Source organism: Delphinapterus leucas, chromosome 2 (assembly GCF_059928025.1).
Source record: "Delphinapterus leucas isolate spDelLeu-1000000601 "Yukka" chromosome 2, BTC_Dleu_Yukka2, whole genome shotgun sequence".
Taxonomy (NCBI): domain Eukaryota; kingdom Metazoa; phylum Chordata; class Mammalia; order Artiodactyla; family Monodontidae; genus Delphinapterus; species Delphinapterus leucas.
Window position 1 is genome coordinate 34,817,222 of NC_143130.1, and position 18,659 is coordinate 34,835,880.

Genomic DNA, 18,659 nt, shown 5'->3' on the forward strand with positions numbered 1-18,659 from the left:
CCCGTGGGTGTTGGGAGCGGGTCCTCTCTTTTACTACATAACGTATTGAAGTCACCGAGTGCATCTAAAGCAGAAACTTAAAAGGAGGACGCGACACCTCCTATGGGCCCCTGAGAAATACAAAACAAAAAGTTTGGAGAAAGTTCATCGAGCTGACCAATGGCGATTTTCGGTTTCCTGCCCCGCCCCCTTGGGCCCCCCCCTGTACCCGTTGGTGAAAGTTCTCGGGCTGCCATTGGCTGTGGCTGGGGGTGGATCCGGAACCTGTTTGCCGCGGAACCTTCGGCTAGCGGCTGTAGTTGGGCGGGGCGCGTCTTTGTGGCGTGGTTTCCGGGCGGCTCTCCTCCTGTGCATGCGGCGCTGTGTTCGGAGCGGCAGTCAGCCATGGCCCCGCGGGTGTGGCGTCGGCGGACCTTGGAGCGGTGCCTGAGGGAGGTCAGTAAAGCCACCGACCGCCCGGAATGCTTCCTCACGTAAGTGCTCGGAGCCCGGGCTCTGGTGCAGCTCAGGACTCGCATGGGCGCGGGCTGCGGACCCCCGGCAAGTTCCAGAGTGGGGGGAAGGCAAAGGGAAGGGGAGCTCTCTTTTCCGCAGATTTCAGGTAGTTTACGCTCCCCTAGCCTATCACACTTTTTTAGATGGTTAAGAGCTGTGTAGTGTGGATCTCCTCCCAGTCGTGTGCTGTTGAAGTCAAACAAACTGGGTTATTACTGTTTCGAGGCCTCAGTTGCCGCACCGCCCCCCGCCCCCGCCAGACGCACCGGGTGGATTGCTTTTTTTTCCATGTGCTCCCAGAGCACCCAGTGCTTACTTACTCATCAGACTTAATTGAAAGTATTAACTTGTCGCTTATCTATCTACCCCACGACTTGTGCTTCTCGAGAGTTAAAGCTGTCTTTCGTCTCCCTTCCCAGCACGAGCTCGTGGTATTTTGTTCAAAGACTGTGAAAAGATCTAGGAAATTATGGCTCTCAGATTTATATTTGAAACCCCACCTTGAGGCTCACAGAAACTACAGCCATACACTCTAAGCATCGCAGATTTAGTATATCCAAAATGAACTGTTGGTTCTGTTTGCTCCCTGTCCTCTGCCCTCCCTGAGATCCTTTCCCCATGCTCACCACCTGCCTTCCCTATCACAGTGAGCAGCACCTCTGTCTTTCCAGTCCTTCAGACACGAAACTAAGCTACTTCCTTGATGTCTTCCTTTTTCTCAATTCTACATCCAGTTATTAGCAAATCCTATCAGTTAGTTCTCCAAACTATACTATCCTGAATTTGATTATTTCTCACCGTATTCACAGCTGTAATCCCAGCACAGTTCTGCATCCTTTGCCCGGATGCCTGCATCAGCCACCTGATCACGCTAATTTCATTCCTTTTCCTTGAAGGCCTTCTTTCCAAAGCATACATTTAAATCATTTTTCTGCTCCTCAAACTCAACTAGTGCGTTTCTGTCTTAGGAAATTTGTTCTTGCTGTTTCTTCTGCCTGGAGTACATGTTTTCACAGCTTTGTAAGACTGTCTCCTTATAAATAGGTATCATCTCAGATGTCACATCCTCAGAGAGGTATTCTCTGACCCCTCTTACCAAAGCAAGTGTTGACTATGGGCTGACTGAATGGAGTGGCCTGTAATCTAGCAGAGTTGAGAATTTAAGGTTAAGATTCACTCTCTGTCTTTAGGCAAATAGATCTGTCACGGTTTCCCTGTCTAAAATCCAGATAGCAGATTCACAGATACTTGGTTGACACCTTTTATATACTAATGTGGTTCTTTGGCAAGATAATACACTGTTGGGGGCCAGAATCTATACATACTTAAAATTGACATTTCATGTGCAGCAACCTGCATGGACCTAGAGAATATTATGCTTGGTGAAGTCAGTCAGACAGACAGAGGAAGACAAATACTGTGTGTTATCACTTACATGTGGGATCTAAAAAGTAATACAAATGAATTTATATAGCAGAACAGAAACAGACTCACAGATATAGAAAACAAAATGGTAGTTACCAGTTGTGCGGGGGAGCAAGTTAGGGGTGTGGGATTAAGAAATACCAACTACTATGCATAAAATAGATAAGCAACAAGAATATATTGTATAGCAATGGAATTGTCTTGGCCATTATCTTGAAATAACTTTTAATGGAGTATAATCAGTAAAAATACTGAATCACTGAAACTAATATAATATTGTAAATCAGCCATACTTCAGTTTTTTTAAAATTTGATTTTGCCCAAGAGTTGGGCTTTTTATAAAATTCTGAGTGCTGTGAAATTGTTACCTATAATTATAAATCTAATTTAACTCCTCCCTGTCCCCTTAATAGCATTCAAGATGAACTGGCATCAAAGTTTACTTCTTTAACAAAAGTACTTTATGACTTTAATAAAATACTAGAGAATGACAGGAAACGTGGCAGTCCTTTACAAAGACTGATGATAAATAATTTTGATGATGAGCAGATTTGGCAACAACTGGAATTGCAGAATGAACCAATTTTACAGTACTTCCAGAATGCAGTTAGTGAAGCCATTAAAGATGAAGACATGAGTCTTCTCTCAGAGAATGAGGTGCAGGAGTGTGAAGAGGATGCCTCAGAGATGGAGGCCGGTGGCGAGGAGGACCTAGAACAAGATTTGGAAGAGGAGGAAGAGAAAGTGTCAGACCTGAGTGGTGATGATCCTGAAGAGGATGAGAGAGCTATAAACTCAAGCAAATTGGATCTGAGGAAAAGCGCAGATTTCAGTGATGAGGACTCTGATCTTGACTTTGATATCAGCAAATTGGAACAGCAGAGCAAGGTGCAAAACAAAGTGCCTAGGAGACCAGCAGAAAAGTCCATAGTAGATGACAAATTCTTCAAACTCTCTGAAATGGAGAGCTTTTTAGAAAACATAGAAAAGGAAGAGGAGCAAAAAGATGATGAAGAGGAGGAGGATATTGATTTTTTTGAAGATGTCGATTCCGATGAAGACGGAGTGTTTGGAAGTCAGGATCTTAAGGTAAAGTTTTGGGAGAGGACAGAGCATTCTTTCTGCCTCCTCAAATTAGATGGGGTTCTGTTTCTCCGGAAGAGGTTTAAAATACTTCAAAACTCACCAGGGCTTAAGTGAAATATTTAGATCAGTTGAAAAAAAAAGACTGGAAAAATTAAACCAAAGCCATTGTTTCCTTATCACAGAACACTTGTTTTGTAGCTTCAGAACCACAGTCACACATGTTAGAGAGATTCAGAATTTTCCCTCAAACATGGATTTTCATCAAACACTAGAAATAAGAGTGAAAGGAAGGCATTTGTATACTTTATTTAGGCAGGGATATTTTGGAAATAATTGTAGTTAGAAGATTTAGAGAGAAGAATATCGTGCTCTATCTAATCAGTCATAAATCAGTCTATACTGCCATTCAGTTTGTTGTGGTCTAATAGTTCTTACGGTTTATGGTAGTGTTTTTAGTTGCCAATTTCCCCTGTACAGTATGCATACACATTTATGCATGATTTAATGTATTTTTCTATCCTTGATTTAAGTATTTATGTTTTAGTCAGGTAAAAGTTCCAGAAACCTGAAATACAAAGATTTCTTTGATCCAGTTGAAAGTGATGAAGACATAGCAAGTGTCCACGATGATGGTGATGAACTGGTTTCAAGTGAAGAGGAAGAAATTGCTGAAGAAGGAGAAGAAAGCTTTTCTGAGATGTGAGTATTTTGAATCCTTTACACTGTAAGCTGGAGGTACCCCATCCTATTTGTGTACTCCTGGTTGTCAGCTGTGATTGTCCTAAGAATTGGGATTCTCTAAGATCAGAGAGTAGATTCTCTAAGATCAGAGAACCTCAGGATAGCCAGAGGAAAGTCTCCAAATTTGAAGGGACGTCAGATATGATCTAGTGCAGTTAAGCGTCACTGGCACTAGCACGCAAACCCTTCTTACCAGGAGCTCTGATTTGTTTTTTTCTGTCAGTAAAAATACCCTGTTGTTACTTTGGTGAGATAAGTTTGTATTATAGATTGATGAAAAATTTGTTTTCTATATATTGGACACTTTGTTCTGTTTCACCTAAGTAATTCCTTCTGTTCCTTAGTAACTGAATGACTATAGAAGTTCTGAATATTTAATTGCACTAAGTCTACAAAAGAAGAACTTTAATTACTAAGTTTGTTTCTTTTTGTTTTTCTAACAGAAAGTGGTGTGTTTCCTTTCATAAGTGTTTTGGTCTTACAGGAATGAAGATAATGACCTTGAAGAAAGTGGAGACAGTAAACAACACAAAGAAACCTTGAAAAGAGTGACCTTTGCTTTGCCAGATGATGAGGAAACTGAAGATACAAATGTCTTAAATGTACAGAAAGACTCTGATGAAGTCAAATCCTCTTTTGAAATAAGACAGGAAAAGGTAATAATTAGGAATTTTAAGGGATTTTTTTCATATGCTTGACATGACTGTGGAAATCACAGACTACTAACTAATCTACCCTGTTTTGTTTTTTGTGTTTTTTTGGTGGAACACTTAACTGTCCTTAAAAAAAAAACAAAATCTTGCAGCCGCTTTCTGTAGCACCCTGTATAGAGATAACCATGTGGGAAGCAACTAATTTGCAAAAATCAATGCTGCATTTCCCAAGCTGTGGCTTTCAATCTGGGGCCCATCTGTAAAACTTGTTTGTTTTCTTTCTCCGTGCTGTCTTTATACCTGGGGCATGTTTTTCCTAACTAGCTGTCCTGTGAGCCTCTCCTGGTAACTGTTTCACCTGCTCTTAAGGATACTGCCTATCTCAGATGGCTTCTGCGAGTTGCCAGGTAGCCAGAATTTTAACTAATACCATCTCAAACACATCTTCCAAAGTCGATAAAAATTATTTCCTTGTGACAATTTCAGATGAACAAAATGTTATTTGAAAATAATAGGTATAGCCTGGCTCCAAATATTTGGCTTTTATCATTTAACTATCTTAAAATTAGATCACACAGTTCGAAGTGAGACTAGGCAAATAACCAAAGATACCAAGGATATCAAAAGAATCATTTTAAAAAGAGAATCTGGGGGGGACTTCCGTGGTAGTCCAGCAGTTAAGACTCCACAGTTCCACTGCAGGGGTTGCGGGTTTGATCCCTGGTTGGGGAACTAAGATCCCACATGCTGCATGGTGCAGCCAAGATAAAAAGAGAATCTGAGTTAAATACATGATTGTCAGATTGTTCCCAGAAGAAAAAGTCTTAAGAAAAAAAAAATTGAAAGAAAATATGAACTTTGTTCTTGAGTTAGTGTCCTTCCCTGCCCACACCCCTGCAAAAAAAAAAAGAGAAGCAGGTTTAGTTTTACTGGGGAATTATATCAAACCATCAAGAAGTAGATAATTCAGTGCTGTTTGATCAGTTCCTACATATAAATAGTAAAACTTCCAAACTTTTCTTGTGAAGCTACTGTAACATGAATACCCAAACCTGACAAAGGTAACATTAAAACACACACAGTCTCGCTTATGAATATTGATGCAAAAATCCAAAATAGCTCAATGAAAGAATAATGCTACCACAAGCAAGTGGGCCTCATCCTCTTGATTCAGGATTAGGAAGTCTATTAATTTAATACTTGTTATAATAGGTTAAGGAGAAAAGCCATATGGTCACCTCCGTATATGTCAAAAATGACATTTAATAAAATTCAATATCCATTCCTAATTTTTCTTTTAACTTCTAGTGAAATACAAACACATCTAGCCAAAAGGTGCCATCATGCTTAATGGTAGAATTCTAGAAACATCCCTTTAAAATCAAGAATAAGACTATTCCCACTACCACTATTACTATTTCCACTGTAACTTAAGGTTCTTGTAGAAGTGTTATTTAGCCAGGACAGCTACAAAAGAAAATGATAAGAGGTGAGAAAAACGGAAGTGAAAGCATTGATATTTGCAGAGAACACTAGAAAAACCAAGCAGATGAATTGAAAAGCTATTAGGAAAAATAATTCAATAAGGTATCTGAAAAGGCTGGCATTTTATACACTGTGAAGTCATTATAGATGCCGCCTTTTCAGAAGTAAGACATAATTTGGATTGTGGGTGTGGAGTCAGGAGGGTCAGGCGCCATCAAATATTGATGTTCTAATAAAAAATTACTTAGTCTTGGAATGCTCTAATAATTAAAATTGATAGTGGCTTGTGAATAAATAGGTCGTTTGACTAGAACAGAGCCCAGAAATATACCCAAATGCTGCTGGGAGAAGTAAGTAAATTATAAACACGGCATTCCAAATCAGTGGGGGAAAGAGGTCATCCACCTCTCCTCATCCCACCTCAGGGGACGGGAATAGGAGGTCACTACTGGCATCATTAAAAGATGGCAAGGACAAAACAGAATTGTGTTCAGGAACAGTACATTTCTTGCTCTCCCACTATTAAAAATATTAGTTGCTTTTACTCAACTGTAAGTCTAGTTTTCTTCCCTAAACACGTAGTAACTTTTTTTGTCTCTTAGATGAATGAAAAAATTGCATCTTTGGAAAAACAGTTGTTGGAAAAGAAACCTTGGCAACTTCAAGGGGAAGTGACAGCACAGAAGCGGCCTGAGAACAGCCTCCTAGAAGAGACCTTGCACTTTGACCACGCCATCCGTATGGGTGCGTGTGGCCACCGGGCTCCTGCAACTGTTCGTGTCTGTGCCTTTTCTATGGTTCTCATAGATTTGGAGTAATATTTCTTTTCCCCAAACTTTTTATTTTAAAACTTGTAAACATATAGAAACGTTGAAAAAATAGTACAGTGGACATATGTATGCCATTCAGCTGGATTCAACAGTTGTTAAGTTTTGGCTATATTTGGCTTTCTCCCCCCATTTATGTGTGTGACTGGGTGTGTGCACTTTTTTTCCCGAGTCATTTGAAAGTAAGTAGCCAATATCATGACACTTTAGTCCTGAGTACTTTTATTTTTTTCTAAGAACTAAGACATTCCCCTGTACAGCCACAATACCATTAATCCACCCAAGAATTACTAATATCCTAGCGATGCCTAATGTATAGCCCATAATCATTCCTGCTAGTGATCTGCTTACAGTGCCTGCTGTCATTGTCCAGTGATAAAATTGTGATTCCAGCCAGAACCCTGATTACCTCATTGAATTCTTTCTTGTGCCCGTTAAGTCAAAATGAATTTCTATTTTATTTAGTGCTAGAGAATGGAAAAGAGGGGGCAAGTCCCCAGGTGCATGGGTTAAAAGTGTTAGCATTTGCTACCGTATGTATTTTGTAGTTTTGTGGTTCTCAAATTGCAGGGAGCATCAGAAAGGCTAATTAAAACACACAGAGGTATCCGTTTTTCTTCCTCACTTTCTGATTTAGGAGGTGTGGGGTGGGCCCAAGAATTCGCATTTCTAACACGTTCCCAGATGGGGGTGATGCTGCGGTTCAAGAACCACCCTTTTCGAACCACTGCTTAGTTTCTATATACCTAATGAGTACATGTCCTGTTTCCTTTAGCACCTGTGATCACAGAGGAAACCACTGTTCAACTAGAAGATATCATTAAGCAGAGGATAAAAGATCAGGTCAGTAAGAATGAAATTTAACTTAATTCAGAATTCACTGAAATGTTTAGAAATATGTAAGAATATTTTGGGAGTAGGAATAACACGTTATTTTCATAGAATATTTGTTCTATCAGTTCTTCATTTAAAAGCCCTAAGTCTACACCAGAAGTGTCCTTGCCCTTTGTTGTGTGAGGCACTGCCGTCACACAACAAAGACAGGTGTCGTGCCTGAGGAGAATGGGGTGACCAAAGAGTTTCTGTTTAAAACTTGATCTTATTTTGTAAACTTAGAGTAAAACTTGGGTACATGACACGTGCACCAAGAGATGGCTTTTTTTTTTTTTTTACTATTTATTTATTTATTTGGCTGCATTGGGTCTTAGTTGTGGCATGCAGGATCTAGTTCCCGAAACAGGGATCGAACCCGGGCCCCCTGCATTGGGAGCGAGGAGTCTTAACAACTGGACCACGAGGGAAGTCCCGAGATGGCTTTATAACATGTGTTTGTTTGTTTAAAATAGGAAGGGTTTGAAGGATGGGTACTGTATGCAGAAAATCTTTAAAGTTGAAATGAAGCAAACTTTTGTCTTAACTGTTGAGCAAACCACGATGAGGAATTGTGGAGTTCAAGTTGGTAACCAGGAGAGAGACGTATTTAAAACAAAAAAGGGTACTTGAGTGATGCCCTTTCTGCATAATACTTACTGTGACTTGAGTAGTCATTTCAAATGGTGAAAATGACTTCCTTTTTGCTGCAGTTTGGTTTTGCTTACTCTGGAAAGATAATATTCCAGCGGAGGATTCTTTTTTTTTTTTTTAATTAATTAATTTATTTTTGGCTGCGTTGGGTCTTTGTTGCAGCGCACGGGCTTCTCACTGTGGTGGCTTCTCTTGTTGCGGAGCACAGGCTCTAGGCGTGCGGGCTTCAGTACTTGTGGCGCACGGGCTTAGTTGCTCTGTGGCATGTGGGTTCTTCCCAGACCAGGGATCGAACCCATGTCCCCTGCATTGGCAGGCGGATTCTTTTTTTTATTATTTATTTTATTGTATTATTTATTTATTTATTTTTGGCTGTGTTGGGTCTTCGTTGCTGCACGCCGGTTTTCTCTAGTTGCGGCCAGCTGGGGCTACTCTTCATTGCGGTGGCCTCTCTTGTTGTGGAGCACAGGCTCTAAGCCCGCGGGCTTCAGTAGTTTGGGCACATGGGCTCAGTAGTTGTGGCTTGCGGGCTCTAGAGTGTGGGCTCAGTAGTTGTGGCACATGGGCTTAGTTGATCCGCAGCATGTGGGATCTTCCCTGACCGGGGTCAAACCTGTGTCCTGGCAGGCGGATTCTTAACCACTGCACCACCAGGGAAGTCCCTCCAGAGGAAGATTCTTAAGGGAGCCTAGAAAGAAGTTACAGATTTTATCTGTCAATTTGTGTTCTGTGTGTCTTTCATATTTTAGGCTTGGGATGATGTTGTACGTAAAGAAAAACCTAAAGAGGATGCATATGAGTATAAAAAGCGTTTAACACTGGACCATGAGAAGAGTAAGTTGAGCCTTGCTGAAATTTATGAACAGGAGTACATCAAACTCAACCAGGTAAGGACACTGGTAAGGCGAAGCCGTTGTCATTCAGGGAGGAGAGGTGGAGAACCACCTCTGCATGTTCTACCTGCTCGTCGAAATGTGTGAAATACCGAAGTCTTGAACTTTGGGATCACCTTGTTTAGTATGAGACAGAGCATGCTAGGAATAGAGGGGCTGCAGTGTTCCCACTGAGTGCCAGGGGCAGAGGGGATTTGTTTTGCAGTTACTCATTGGTCACCTGATACTTTCACAGCTAATTATTAACTTTCCAGCAATTATGCTACAATTTAAAAACCATTTCTCATTTGTACTTTAGAAGTTGTTGATAAATTTTATAAGATTATTTGTGAATTCCTTCATGTATTTAGGTCTGGTGAGTTTTTGGTGGTTGTTTCTTTTTACTTAGAGTGTTAAAAAAATACTTTTAGTTAAATAGGACAAAGTCATATTTCCAAAAATGTTGTATTCCCAATATAACAAATTGAATTATTCCTTCACATTTGATTTGCTTGGAATGTGGTCAGTATGTGCCTGGGGATGAAGTGGCATTTTTATCCTGCAAGAGCATTTAAGATTCCATCCAGATTTTGTTAATTAATGCCACTTAGGCAGCAACAGCAGATAGGGCCCTAATGCCACTGTGAAGCTGAAGAACTGGAAGGATTTGAATTAAAATTTTTCCCAGCTGCCTTGCCACCCAAGGTGGTAGTTGAAGGGAGATGTGTACAACCTCAGTCAATGCTTAGTGAAAATCCAGCTACTATGAGGAGATTCAGTAAATACAGAAAGTATTTGGTAACCATGAGAGGTAAAAATGAAATTATGTAGCTCGTATCAGGTCTTTAAATGTTAATTTTATTTCTGTCTTGGACATCAGCAGCCAGTTCACAAGTTTTTGAGTGTGGACTCAATTTAGGCTAATCCTAGCCTCATTCATTCCATTAAGAGTTAGTCTGGCAGGGAAGGATGATCTGAATTTCCTGAAGTTTGGCAGCTGTCCTGGAGGGAATAAGCAGAGTGCTGACAAACAGCATGTGAATGAACCTTAACCCTTAGATCTGTGTGTGTCAGCAAGATGCTGGATGTCAGATGCATTGTTTCACAGATATAACCTGGGATGAGGGCAAAGGACGTGGTTAGGATTTTAAAACGTGTTAAGTTTAAGGAGTAAAAAGCAGTAGTATGTGCTTGGACATGGCTGGAAGGGGGCACTGACAGACACTGGACACACAGACCTGGGTGTGTCTCTGGCATTAGGGCAACCAGGGTAAAGAGCCAGTTGCTTCCCAGTGATGAGTGGTAGTGGTGATAGTGGTTTTTCATGGGTTCATCAATAAGTAACCAAACAAAAACTTTTGGCCTCTTAGAATAGCATTTGGGGCATGGGGAAAGAGAAGTGTGAAATTTACCTTTTCTTAGTGGAATGAAAACTGCTGTCAATTTTTTCCAATGTGATTTAATCAGAAAAATGTTTAACAAATTACATATACGTTTGTCCCTGCAATCCAAATGAATATTTGGATAATTTTACAAAATCTTCATTAACTCCTTAGTTTTGTTTTTTGCTTTGTTTCTTGTTTTTAATTGAGTTGAGATTCACATAACAAATTAACCATTTTAAAGAGAGCAGTTCAGGGGCATTCATGGTGTCGTGCAACCACTACCTGTATCTAATTCAAAAACATTTTCGTCACCCCTCCCCTGACAGCCACCAATCTGCATTCATTCTCTGTGGATTTACTTACTCTAGATATTTCATGTAAATGGAGTCATACAACCTGTGACCTTTTGTGTCTGATGCCTTTTATTTAGCTTAATGTTTCAGGATTGTGACGTGTCTGTAATTTGTCCCCTTTTTTATAGCTGAATAGTATTCTGTTGTGTGTGTACCACGATTTACTGATCCAGTCACCGGTTGATGAGCATTTGGGCTGTTTCTGCCTTTCGTGAATAATGCAGCTATGGACATGTGTGTCCATGTACTTGTTTGAGTACCTGCTTTAATTCCCTTGGGCATATACCTAAAAGTGGAATTGCTGCTCCTTTGGTGATTCTCTGTTTAACTTTTGGAGGCACTGCCAGACTCGTTTCCACTGTGCCTGCACCATCTTACGTTCCCACCAACACTGCCTAAGGGTTCCGGTCCTTCCACAACCTGGCCGATACTTTTTATTTTCTGTTTTGTTTCTTTTTAAATAGCCATCCTAGTGGGAGTAGTTTAGTTACTGACAGAAGTAAACATCAAGGGAACTAAATTGTACATTCTAAATCTTAGTGGTATAGTTGCGACAGCTTCTCAAGTGCACGTCATGTTTCTTCTTGGGTGGGTGCTAGCGCCGCCCTGGTGTTGGTGACTTCGATCTTGCCTTGGAATGTTTCTTTGAAGCTGAAGCCTGGTGATGAGAAACTGGTGATACCCTTATCGGCCTTGAGTGTTTTGTCCTGTGATGCCTGTGACGCTGCTTAGTCTGATAATGTTGAACTTATTTCCTAAGCAAAAAACAGCAGAGGAGGAAAATCCAGAGCACGTAGAAATTCAGAAGATGATGGATTCCCTCTTCTTAAAATTGGATGCCCTCTCCAACTTCCATTTCATCCCTAAGCCGGTAAGTGTGTTCACATCTCAGTGAACAGACAGAGCAGATGTGATTGTAATTCCTCTTTGAGCTTTTGTGAGACGCGTGCTTTATTTGGTTTCAGGATACAAACCTGCAGGAATTCCCCATAAATTACAGGCAGGGCCTCCCATGAGGAAGGCTCGTGTCTGGTCGCATGACAGTTCTGGCTCCGCCCTGCTGGTCCCTGCCAGACCCTTGACCTTAGCCACAGGGTCTCCTCAGTTCCCACCCTTCTTCCTTGTCTGGTCCCTGGTTGCTTGTGTGATGGTCTTGGGAGCGTGTGTGGTGTCTGTACCTGGTGTTTATTGAGCACCTGCCACCTGTCAGATTAGGTCCGTCATGTCCACTGACTCTTAACCCACAGAACCTGAGGCAGATACTACTCCTTCCGCTTTGCAGCTGAGGACAGCAAGGCTTCGGGGTGGGAGGAGCCCTAACTCCTGGGCCCTTGCTCTCCCCACTGCATGCTGTTCCCCCTCTGCCTCTGCGACTCCCGCCCGGACAGCTCAGCGCCCATCTGCTCCGCAGCCCCCTCCTGCTCACCGACTTCTGTGAGCCTGCAGAGCATGCTGCACCAGCCTCCTGGTACTTGCTCGCCTGGTGCCCCCGGGGGTCACTTGTGTCGTCTGGAAGTGGGATGTCGAGCATCAAGGGCTAGTCCAGAGTCAGACCCGAGTCTGTCTGCCCCTCCGTGGCTTCGTGATGTAGGCAAATTGCCTAACGTTCTGTCTGTACAGAGGAGGTGGTAACCTCCGAGGTCCTTTCCGATCCTTTGATGGTCAGGTAACTTTTCCTGTGGGAGTATTTGGTCATCACCTGCTTCTTTGTTTTTGTTTAATCTTGGTGTCCTTTACCTGATGGTACGTTTTTGGTGGTGGGGCCCATCTTGAGAGTCTCAGAGTGCTTGGTCTGACCGTGTATAGTGAGCAGGTGAAGAGAGGAGAGGGATGTCTCCACCTTCTCGGCCAGCAGGTCCTGCTGTGGAAAGGTCTTACTCATGTGGAGAATGCGATCCCTTCCCTGCTTACAAGGCCCCGCGGGACGTGACTCCTTCCCATCCCTCTGGTCCCCGTGGTTTGCTCCCCGGCCACCCTGGTCTCCTTCCTTCCCTCCGGGCTCTTCCATCTGTAGGGTCTCAGGTTTGACACCTCCTCTTCCCGCGTCTGTCTCTGCCCTTCTCCCTCATAGCCCCATGGCACAGGTGCACTCATTGGTGGATGATTCATTGCTCACTACTCGTCTTCAAGCCCCACAGTTGTGTGGGTTTTTTTTTGTTTTTTTTTTTTTCCGGTACGCGGGCCTCTCACCGTTGTGGCCTCTCCCGTTGCGGAGCACAGGCTCTGGATGCGCAGGCTCAACGGCCATGGCTCACGGGCCCAGCCGCTCCACGGCATGTGGGATCTTCCCGGACCGGGGCACTAACCTGCGCCCCCTGCATCGGCAGGTGGACTCTCAACCACTGCGCCACCAGGGAAGCCCACAGTTGTGGTTTTTTTTTTTGCGGCTGTGTTTGTCACACCAGCCTGGAGCCGGCTATGGGGAAGTCCTCAGACATCCCTTGGAATCTTGGGCCACAGTATAAAAGCCTTTCTTATTTTTTCCTTGTCAGAAATGTCGTTTCTGGTCTAGCTTCCCCTTGATACTGCTCTTTTCGTATTCAGGTTGGTGTTTCACAAGTCATCTGCGTGACTGTTCACCAGGCATCAGTTTCTGTCATTTTCGGGCTTGTCTCCATTTTCTCTATATTTCTCTTTAAATTGTAGAATGGAATACAGTGCTCCTAATAAATAAATGAACAGTGGTCCAGGGGAAGAGATGATTTCTTTCACACTCTGACATTCTTCTCTTATTTAGAGTCCAGGACCCTGTTGTCTTCAGGGCTTGTTTTTGTTCCTTATGAAGGATCCTGGGGTGCATATCTGCCTAGTCAACTGGAACGTGGGCAGGACTGTGATAGGAAATGAGCTTGTGAGGTGGACAGCACTGTGCTTTGGGACAGAACCCTGTCTCCCGGGGCTCAGTCTCGTGTTCGCTCAGGACACCTACTCTTTCCCACTTCATCCTTTACTCCACTGCGGACCCCGTTGTCCCTGCGTCAAGATGGGCAGGACTAGTGTACAGAGCAGTAGTGTAAGTCTTCCATGACCATCACCCTTTTACTCCCGTGAGTGGGATGCAACCATTGTAATTTCTGAATCCCTTGGGCAGTTCTTTCAAGAATAAAAAAAAAAACTAAAGGACAAACAAATGGCCCTTCAGTTAGTGTTGCATTCTTTCCTCCTGTTTTTATAATTTGTAGGTTGTGTTTATTTCAGTATTGTCTTCATTTTCCAAAACAACTTAGTATCATTTCATATTTCTCTTTATAACATCTGTTTTTAGTTGCTGGAACATGTTGTTCCAATAAGCACCTTTCCTTGCAGCGTTTTCCATGTATTTCTTATAGTGAGCTTTTTTCCTATACCCAAAGGCAAGATAACACTTACAGACACCAAGAGATTCTGTTAAACGGTGGATAGGATTGTTTGAGAATATACACCTACATGGCAGGTGGAAATGATTTACTAACAGATGAAAGAACGTGTGTTTGAATATGGCAGACAGGTCCTGAAAAAGTATAGAAATAATCTCCATGAAGTATTGTATGTATTATATACTTCAGTAGGTTCACAATTTAAATATTTTATGTGAGGACCACTTCTGACTTCCTGTTAAGTGTGTTGTCTCTTTTCTAGCCTGTTCCAGAGATTAAAGTTGTGTCGAATCTGCCAGCCGTCACCATGGAGGAGGTCGCCCCAGTGAGTGTCAGCGATGCAGCCCTCCTGGCCCCAGAGGAAGTCAAGGTGAAAAGCCAGTTTTGAAGCTTTAAATCTCTGTCTATAAGTTGGTCGCTTCTAGTCAGATCTCCATTTAAGCTCGTTTTCCTTGAGCTTGTAGTCTTTATTCTCACATAGCTCAGCAGTTTCCAAGTATAATCACATTAATAATATAGAATATTCAAATACAAGTCTTCTGTAATCAGGTATTATTGTGAGATACAGATTGAGAAATATTGTAAAAGCTAATTGTAAATATCCAACATCAGTATGTTGTTGTAATTCAGTTTGAATATTAGAAGTTTGAGGTTGTTAGCTTAGGTGTTAGGTTTAAAACAAAGTGCATGTATCTAGCAGCCCTTTGATATTAATCAGCATTTCCCCCTTTGTGTTGTATCCGTGTAATGCTTATCAGTAATAGCATTTGGATCTTGGGAGGAGTTGGACATACCACATGCAGGCTGTCCCTGCCTTGTGAGCATGGGAGCTCTCGCCTTGCACAGTGATGGTGGCTTCTGCCGGGGCCTCGGCCTCCTGGCGCCTGGCAGCACGGCCCTCCTTTTTTGTGCTCATTTGCTTTGCTCCACCCACACTCACCCCTTCAGAGCCTCTGCCACCTCTGCTAGGCTGGGCTGGCAGCAGAAGAGAAAAGGGAGGAAATGGACCCTCACCAGCTAGGTTTCCTGCCGTCAGCCCCGCATGGCTGCCAGCAGCTCAGAGCTGGGCTGCTGCGGGCAGGTGACTGCAGCCCCGGCTGGGGTCTCCATGCTTCTCCAGGAGGGACAGCCTGACACCCCTGCTCTCCAGGCTGCCTTTGTGAAGGAGTGTTAGGACTGAACTGTCGCCGTCAGAGAGTGCATCCTGGGTCTTAGAGAGCTGAGTGACCAGAGCCCTTCAGAGTGTAGGCAGGGATGCTCTGCTTCTCACTTGGCCATCGGTGTACAGCCCATCAGCCACATTCCATAGAGTTGCTTCTCTTCTAATTTCCTGAGTTGTTAGTTTAGATTAATGAGTGTGTTTGTGGTTGTTTTTCAATAGGAGAAAAATAAAGCTGGAGATACAAAAACAGCTGCTGAGAAAACAGCTACAGACAAGAAACGAGAAAGGAGGAAAAAGAAATATCAAAAGCATTTGAAAATAAAGGAGAAAGAAAAGCGGAGAAGACTTCTTGAAAAGAGCAACCCAGACCGAGCAGGGAAATACACCAAAGCAGTAGCTTCCGAGAAGTTAAAACAGCTAACCAAGACAGGCAAAGCTTCACTGTTAAAGGTGAGGATGGGGCAGGAAAGCTGCTGGAGGGGGAAGGGGGAGCGGATGGCAAGCTTTAGGTGATCCGGGTGGCGGAGTAACCGAGCCAGCCACCGCTGCCCACCTACGAAGGGGAGGGGACGGGAGAGGCCATGGGGACTGGCCGGGTTTCTAATGCAGGGTCCTCACGGTCACCTGACATTGTGAGACCATTGTTGCAGCGTAAAATGTATATAATATCTCTGCACTAACTGATGTAAGTTTTCGTAATCTTGTCTAGTTCTTTTTCATATTTATACTTTGATGCCCTGTTCTAATCATTTGGTTTTTTTCATCTTTAAGCACATCTTACAACGTGAACTTGTATTTTTTTAATTGCAGGATGAAGGTAAAGACAAAGCCTTAAAATCATCACAAGCATTCTTTTCTAAATTACAAGATCAAGTAAAAATGCAAATAAATGATGCAAAGAGAACAGAGAAGAAAAAGGAGAAAAAACAGTATATTTCTGTTCATAAATTAAAACTGTAATAGATTTTGCATATAATGTAAATAGTAACATGTAAGCTTATATTCTGTCATTGTTCTGTTTTGTAATAAAATTTTTGAGAACTTTTCTTTGCATGGATGGCAGATGTTTGAGAAGAGCAAGCCTTCATCTAGGTATGTGGCGGGACCTCTCTTCCCAGACCCTCCCCACGGTGTGCCCACCCCAGGCCCAGCCGGTGAGGGGGCGGGCCTGCATGCTGGGAACCCCATCACAGCCAGCTGTCCACAGCAGAGGTCCTCACGTGTCTTCAAGAGGCCTTGATTTTCTTCTCCCACTGCCCTGTCATCCTTTCACAGGACAGTGGGATTTCCATGCGTGTGCCTTACATTCTTCCCCTTAGGAAGTGATCTCATGTCATGTGAGCAGAGGCTCGCGGAGGCCGGGGAGTCTTGTCCCCGTCAGATGCAGGAGGATGGGGGTGATTCGGCCGTGAGAGGAGGTGAGCTTGCTGGGAGGACAGACTGGAGGTCCTTGGAGCCTTCCACGACCACCGGGTGCTCCCTGTCTCAATCTCCCACCCAGGGAAGACCACCTTTTGTCTGATAGGGTCTCATATTATGCTTTTTTTTAAAATTTATTTTATTATTTTATTTTATTTATTGTTTCTGGCTGCGTTGGGTCTTTGTTGCTGCGCACAGGCTTTTTCTCTGGTTGTCGTGAGCGGGGGCTACTCTTTGTTGCGGTGCACAGGCTTCTCATTGTGGCTTCTCTTGTTGTGGAGCACGGGCTCTAGGCTCACAGGCTTCAGTAGTTGTGGCACATGGGCTCAGTAGTTGTGGCTTATGGGCTCTAGAGTGCAGGCTCAGTAGTTGTGGCGCACGGGCTTAGTTGCTCCGCGGCATGTGGGATCTTCCCGGACCAGGGATCAAACCCGTGTCCCCTGCACTGGCAGGCGGGTTCTCAACCACTGCACCTCCAGGGAAGCCCTCACATTATGCTTTTGGTAGAAATGCCTTAAGCCTTATGTGGGTAGAGGATGAGAACAAAGCTGAAGCTGAAGCAATAGCGAAGGGACAGTCACAGTCATCAGGAGCCTGGAGGTTTGTGATCTGCGGTCCTGCTGACAAAGAGGCTGGCCCCTCAGGGTGCCCCAGTCAGTACTGAGCTGTCATTTGTTTCAGGTCTTATTCAGGACACAGTTCTCTCCCCTCCTGTGCCTTTGTCTTCTAAACAAAACAGTTGGAGTAACCACCTGGTCTCCCTCTAGCCTTAGTGAAAGTGTCAGGATTTTTAGTGGTGATTGGAGTGGCCCTAGGAGTTGCTATTTTCTTCCTAATAACAGTTTGGGGACTTCCCTGGTGGTCCAGTGGCTAAGACTCCGCGCTCCCTACAGGGGACCCGGGTTTGATCCCGGTCAGGGAACTAGATCCCACATGGTGCAGCCGAAGATCCCGCGTGCCACAACTAAGACCTGACGCAGCCATATAAATAAATAAATATTTAAACAAAACAAAACAAAAAACAGTTTTCCAGTCCCCACTCATAGCTAGCTTAGTTCTCTTTCCCTTGATTATTATTTTTTTAACTTATTGGAATATAGTTCATTAACAACGTTGTGTTAGTTTCAGATGTACAGCAGAGTGATTCAGTTACATATATGTGTATATATATATATTCTTTTTTTACACTCTCTTCCATTATAGGTTATTACAAAATACTGAGTATAGTTCCGTGTGCTATAGAGTAGGTCCTTGTTAGTTATCTATTTTATATATAGTAGTGTGTATATTTTAATCCCAAACTCGTAATGATTATTTGTTTCATGATAATCTGTCAGGATCAGGATGTTCGATCCTGGAGCGATGATTCATTTTTATCTGTCCAAGTTTGATACTTGCAGAGTAAAGTCACTTATCTCCACATTTTCCCCCCACATCTGGGTGAGATATATCAATCCATTTGCTTCTTTAATATCACATTTGGTATAAAGATTATATTCACTCTAAATATTTGATTTGTGCCAGGCACTATTGTAGGTACCGGGGTTATAACTGAACGAAGCAGATAACAGTTCCTAACTTTATGAAGTGTGTATTCTGGTAGAATATTTACATACATTTCATTTTCTATATAAATTAGAAGGACAATAGAACATCTTTGAAATCGCCTTTTACCTAAAAACAAAACAATACAGTATCTGCTTCACTCATCTGTGTAATGAGGTAAAAATTACCACAGTTCTGAATTCCACGTTTATCATTCCTTTGCATTTGTTGTATTTTACCGTGTAGTCACATATCCATAGTCAATGCATTGTTTCGTTTTCCTAATATGTGAATTTTACGAAAATAGAACATTATATCGATGGGTTGCTTT

General features: G+C 42.9%; 1 protein-coding gene across 2 annotated transcripts; it reads left to right on the forward strand.

Moving 5' to 3' along the window:
• The first annotated feature begins 315 nt into the window (after positions 1 to 315).
• MPHOSPH10 (M-phase phosphoprotein 10) lies at positions 316 to 16,409 on the forward strand. 2 transcript variants are annotated; one of them, XM_022554552.3, is made up of 11 exons: positions 316 to 473; positions 2,334 to 3,009; positions 3,551 to 3,705; positions 4,232 to 4,403; positions 6,488 to 6,629; positions 7,488 to 7,555; positions 8,986 to 9,123; positions 11,607 to 11,717; positions 14,465 to 14,572; positions 15,584 to 15,814; positions 16,175 to 16,409. In XM_022554552.3, the coding sequence occupies exons 1-11, from the start codon at positions 385 to 387 to the stop codon at positions 16,322 to 16,324; spliced, it is 2,040 nt and encodes a 679-aa protein (XP_022410260.2). In that variant the 5' UTR covers positions 316 to 384; the 3' UTR covers positions 16,325 to 16,409. The 2 variants fall into 2 exon arrangements, with proteins under 2 accessions (XP_022410260.2, XP_089762799.1); XM_089906673.1 differs by having other exon boundaries at positions 348 to 435.
• Positions 16,410 to 18,659: the final 2,250 nt, after the last annotated feature.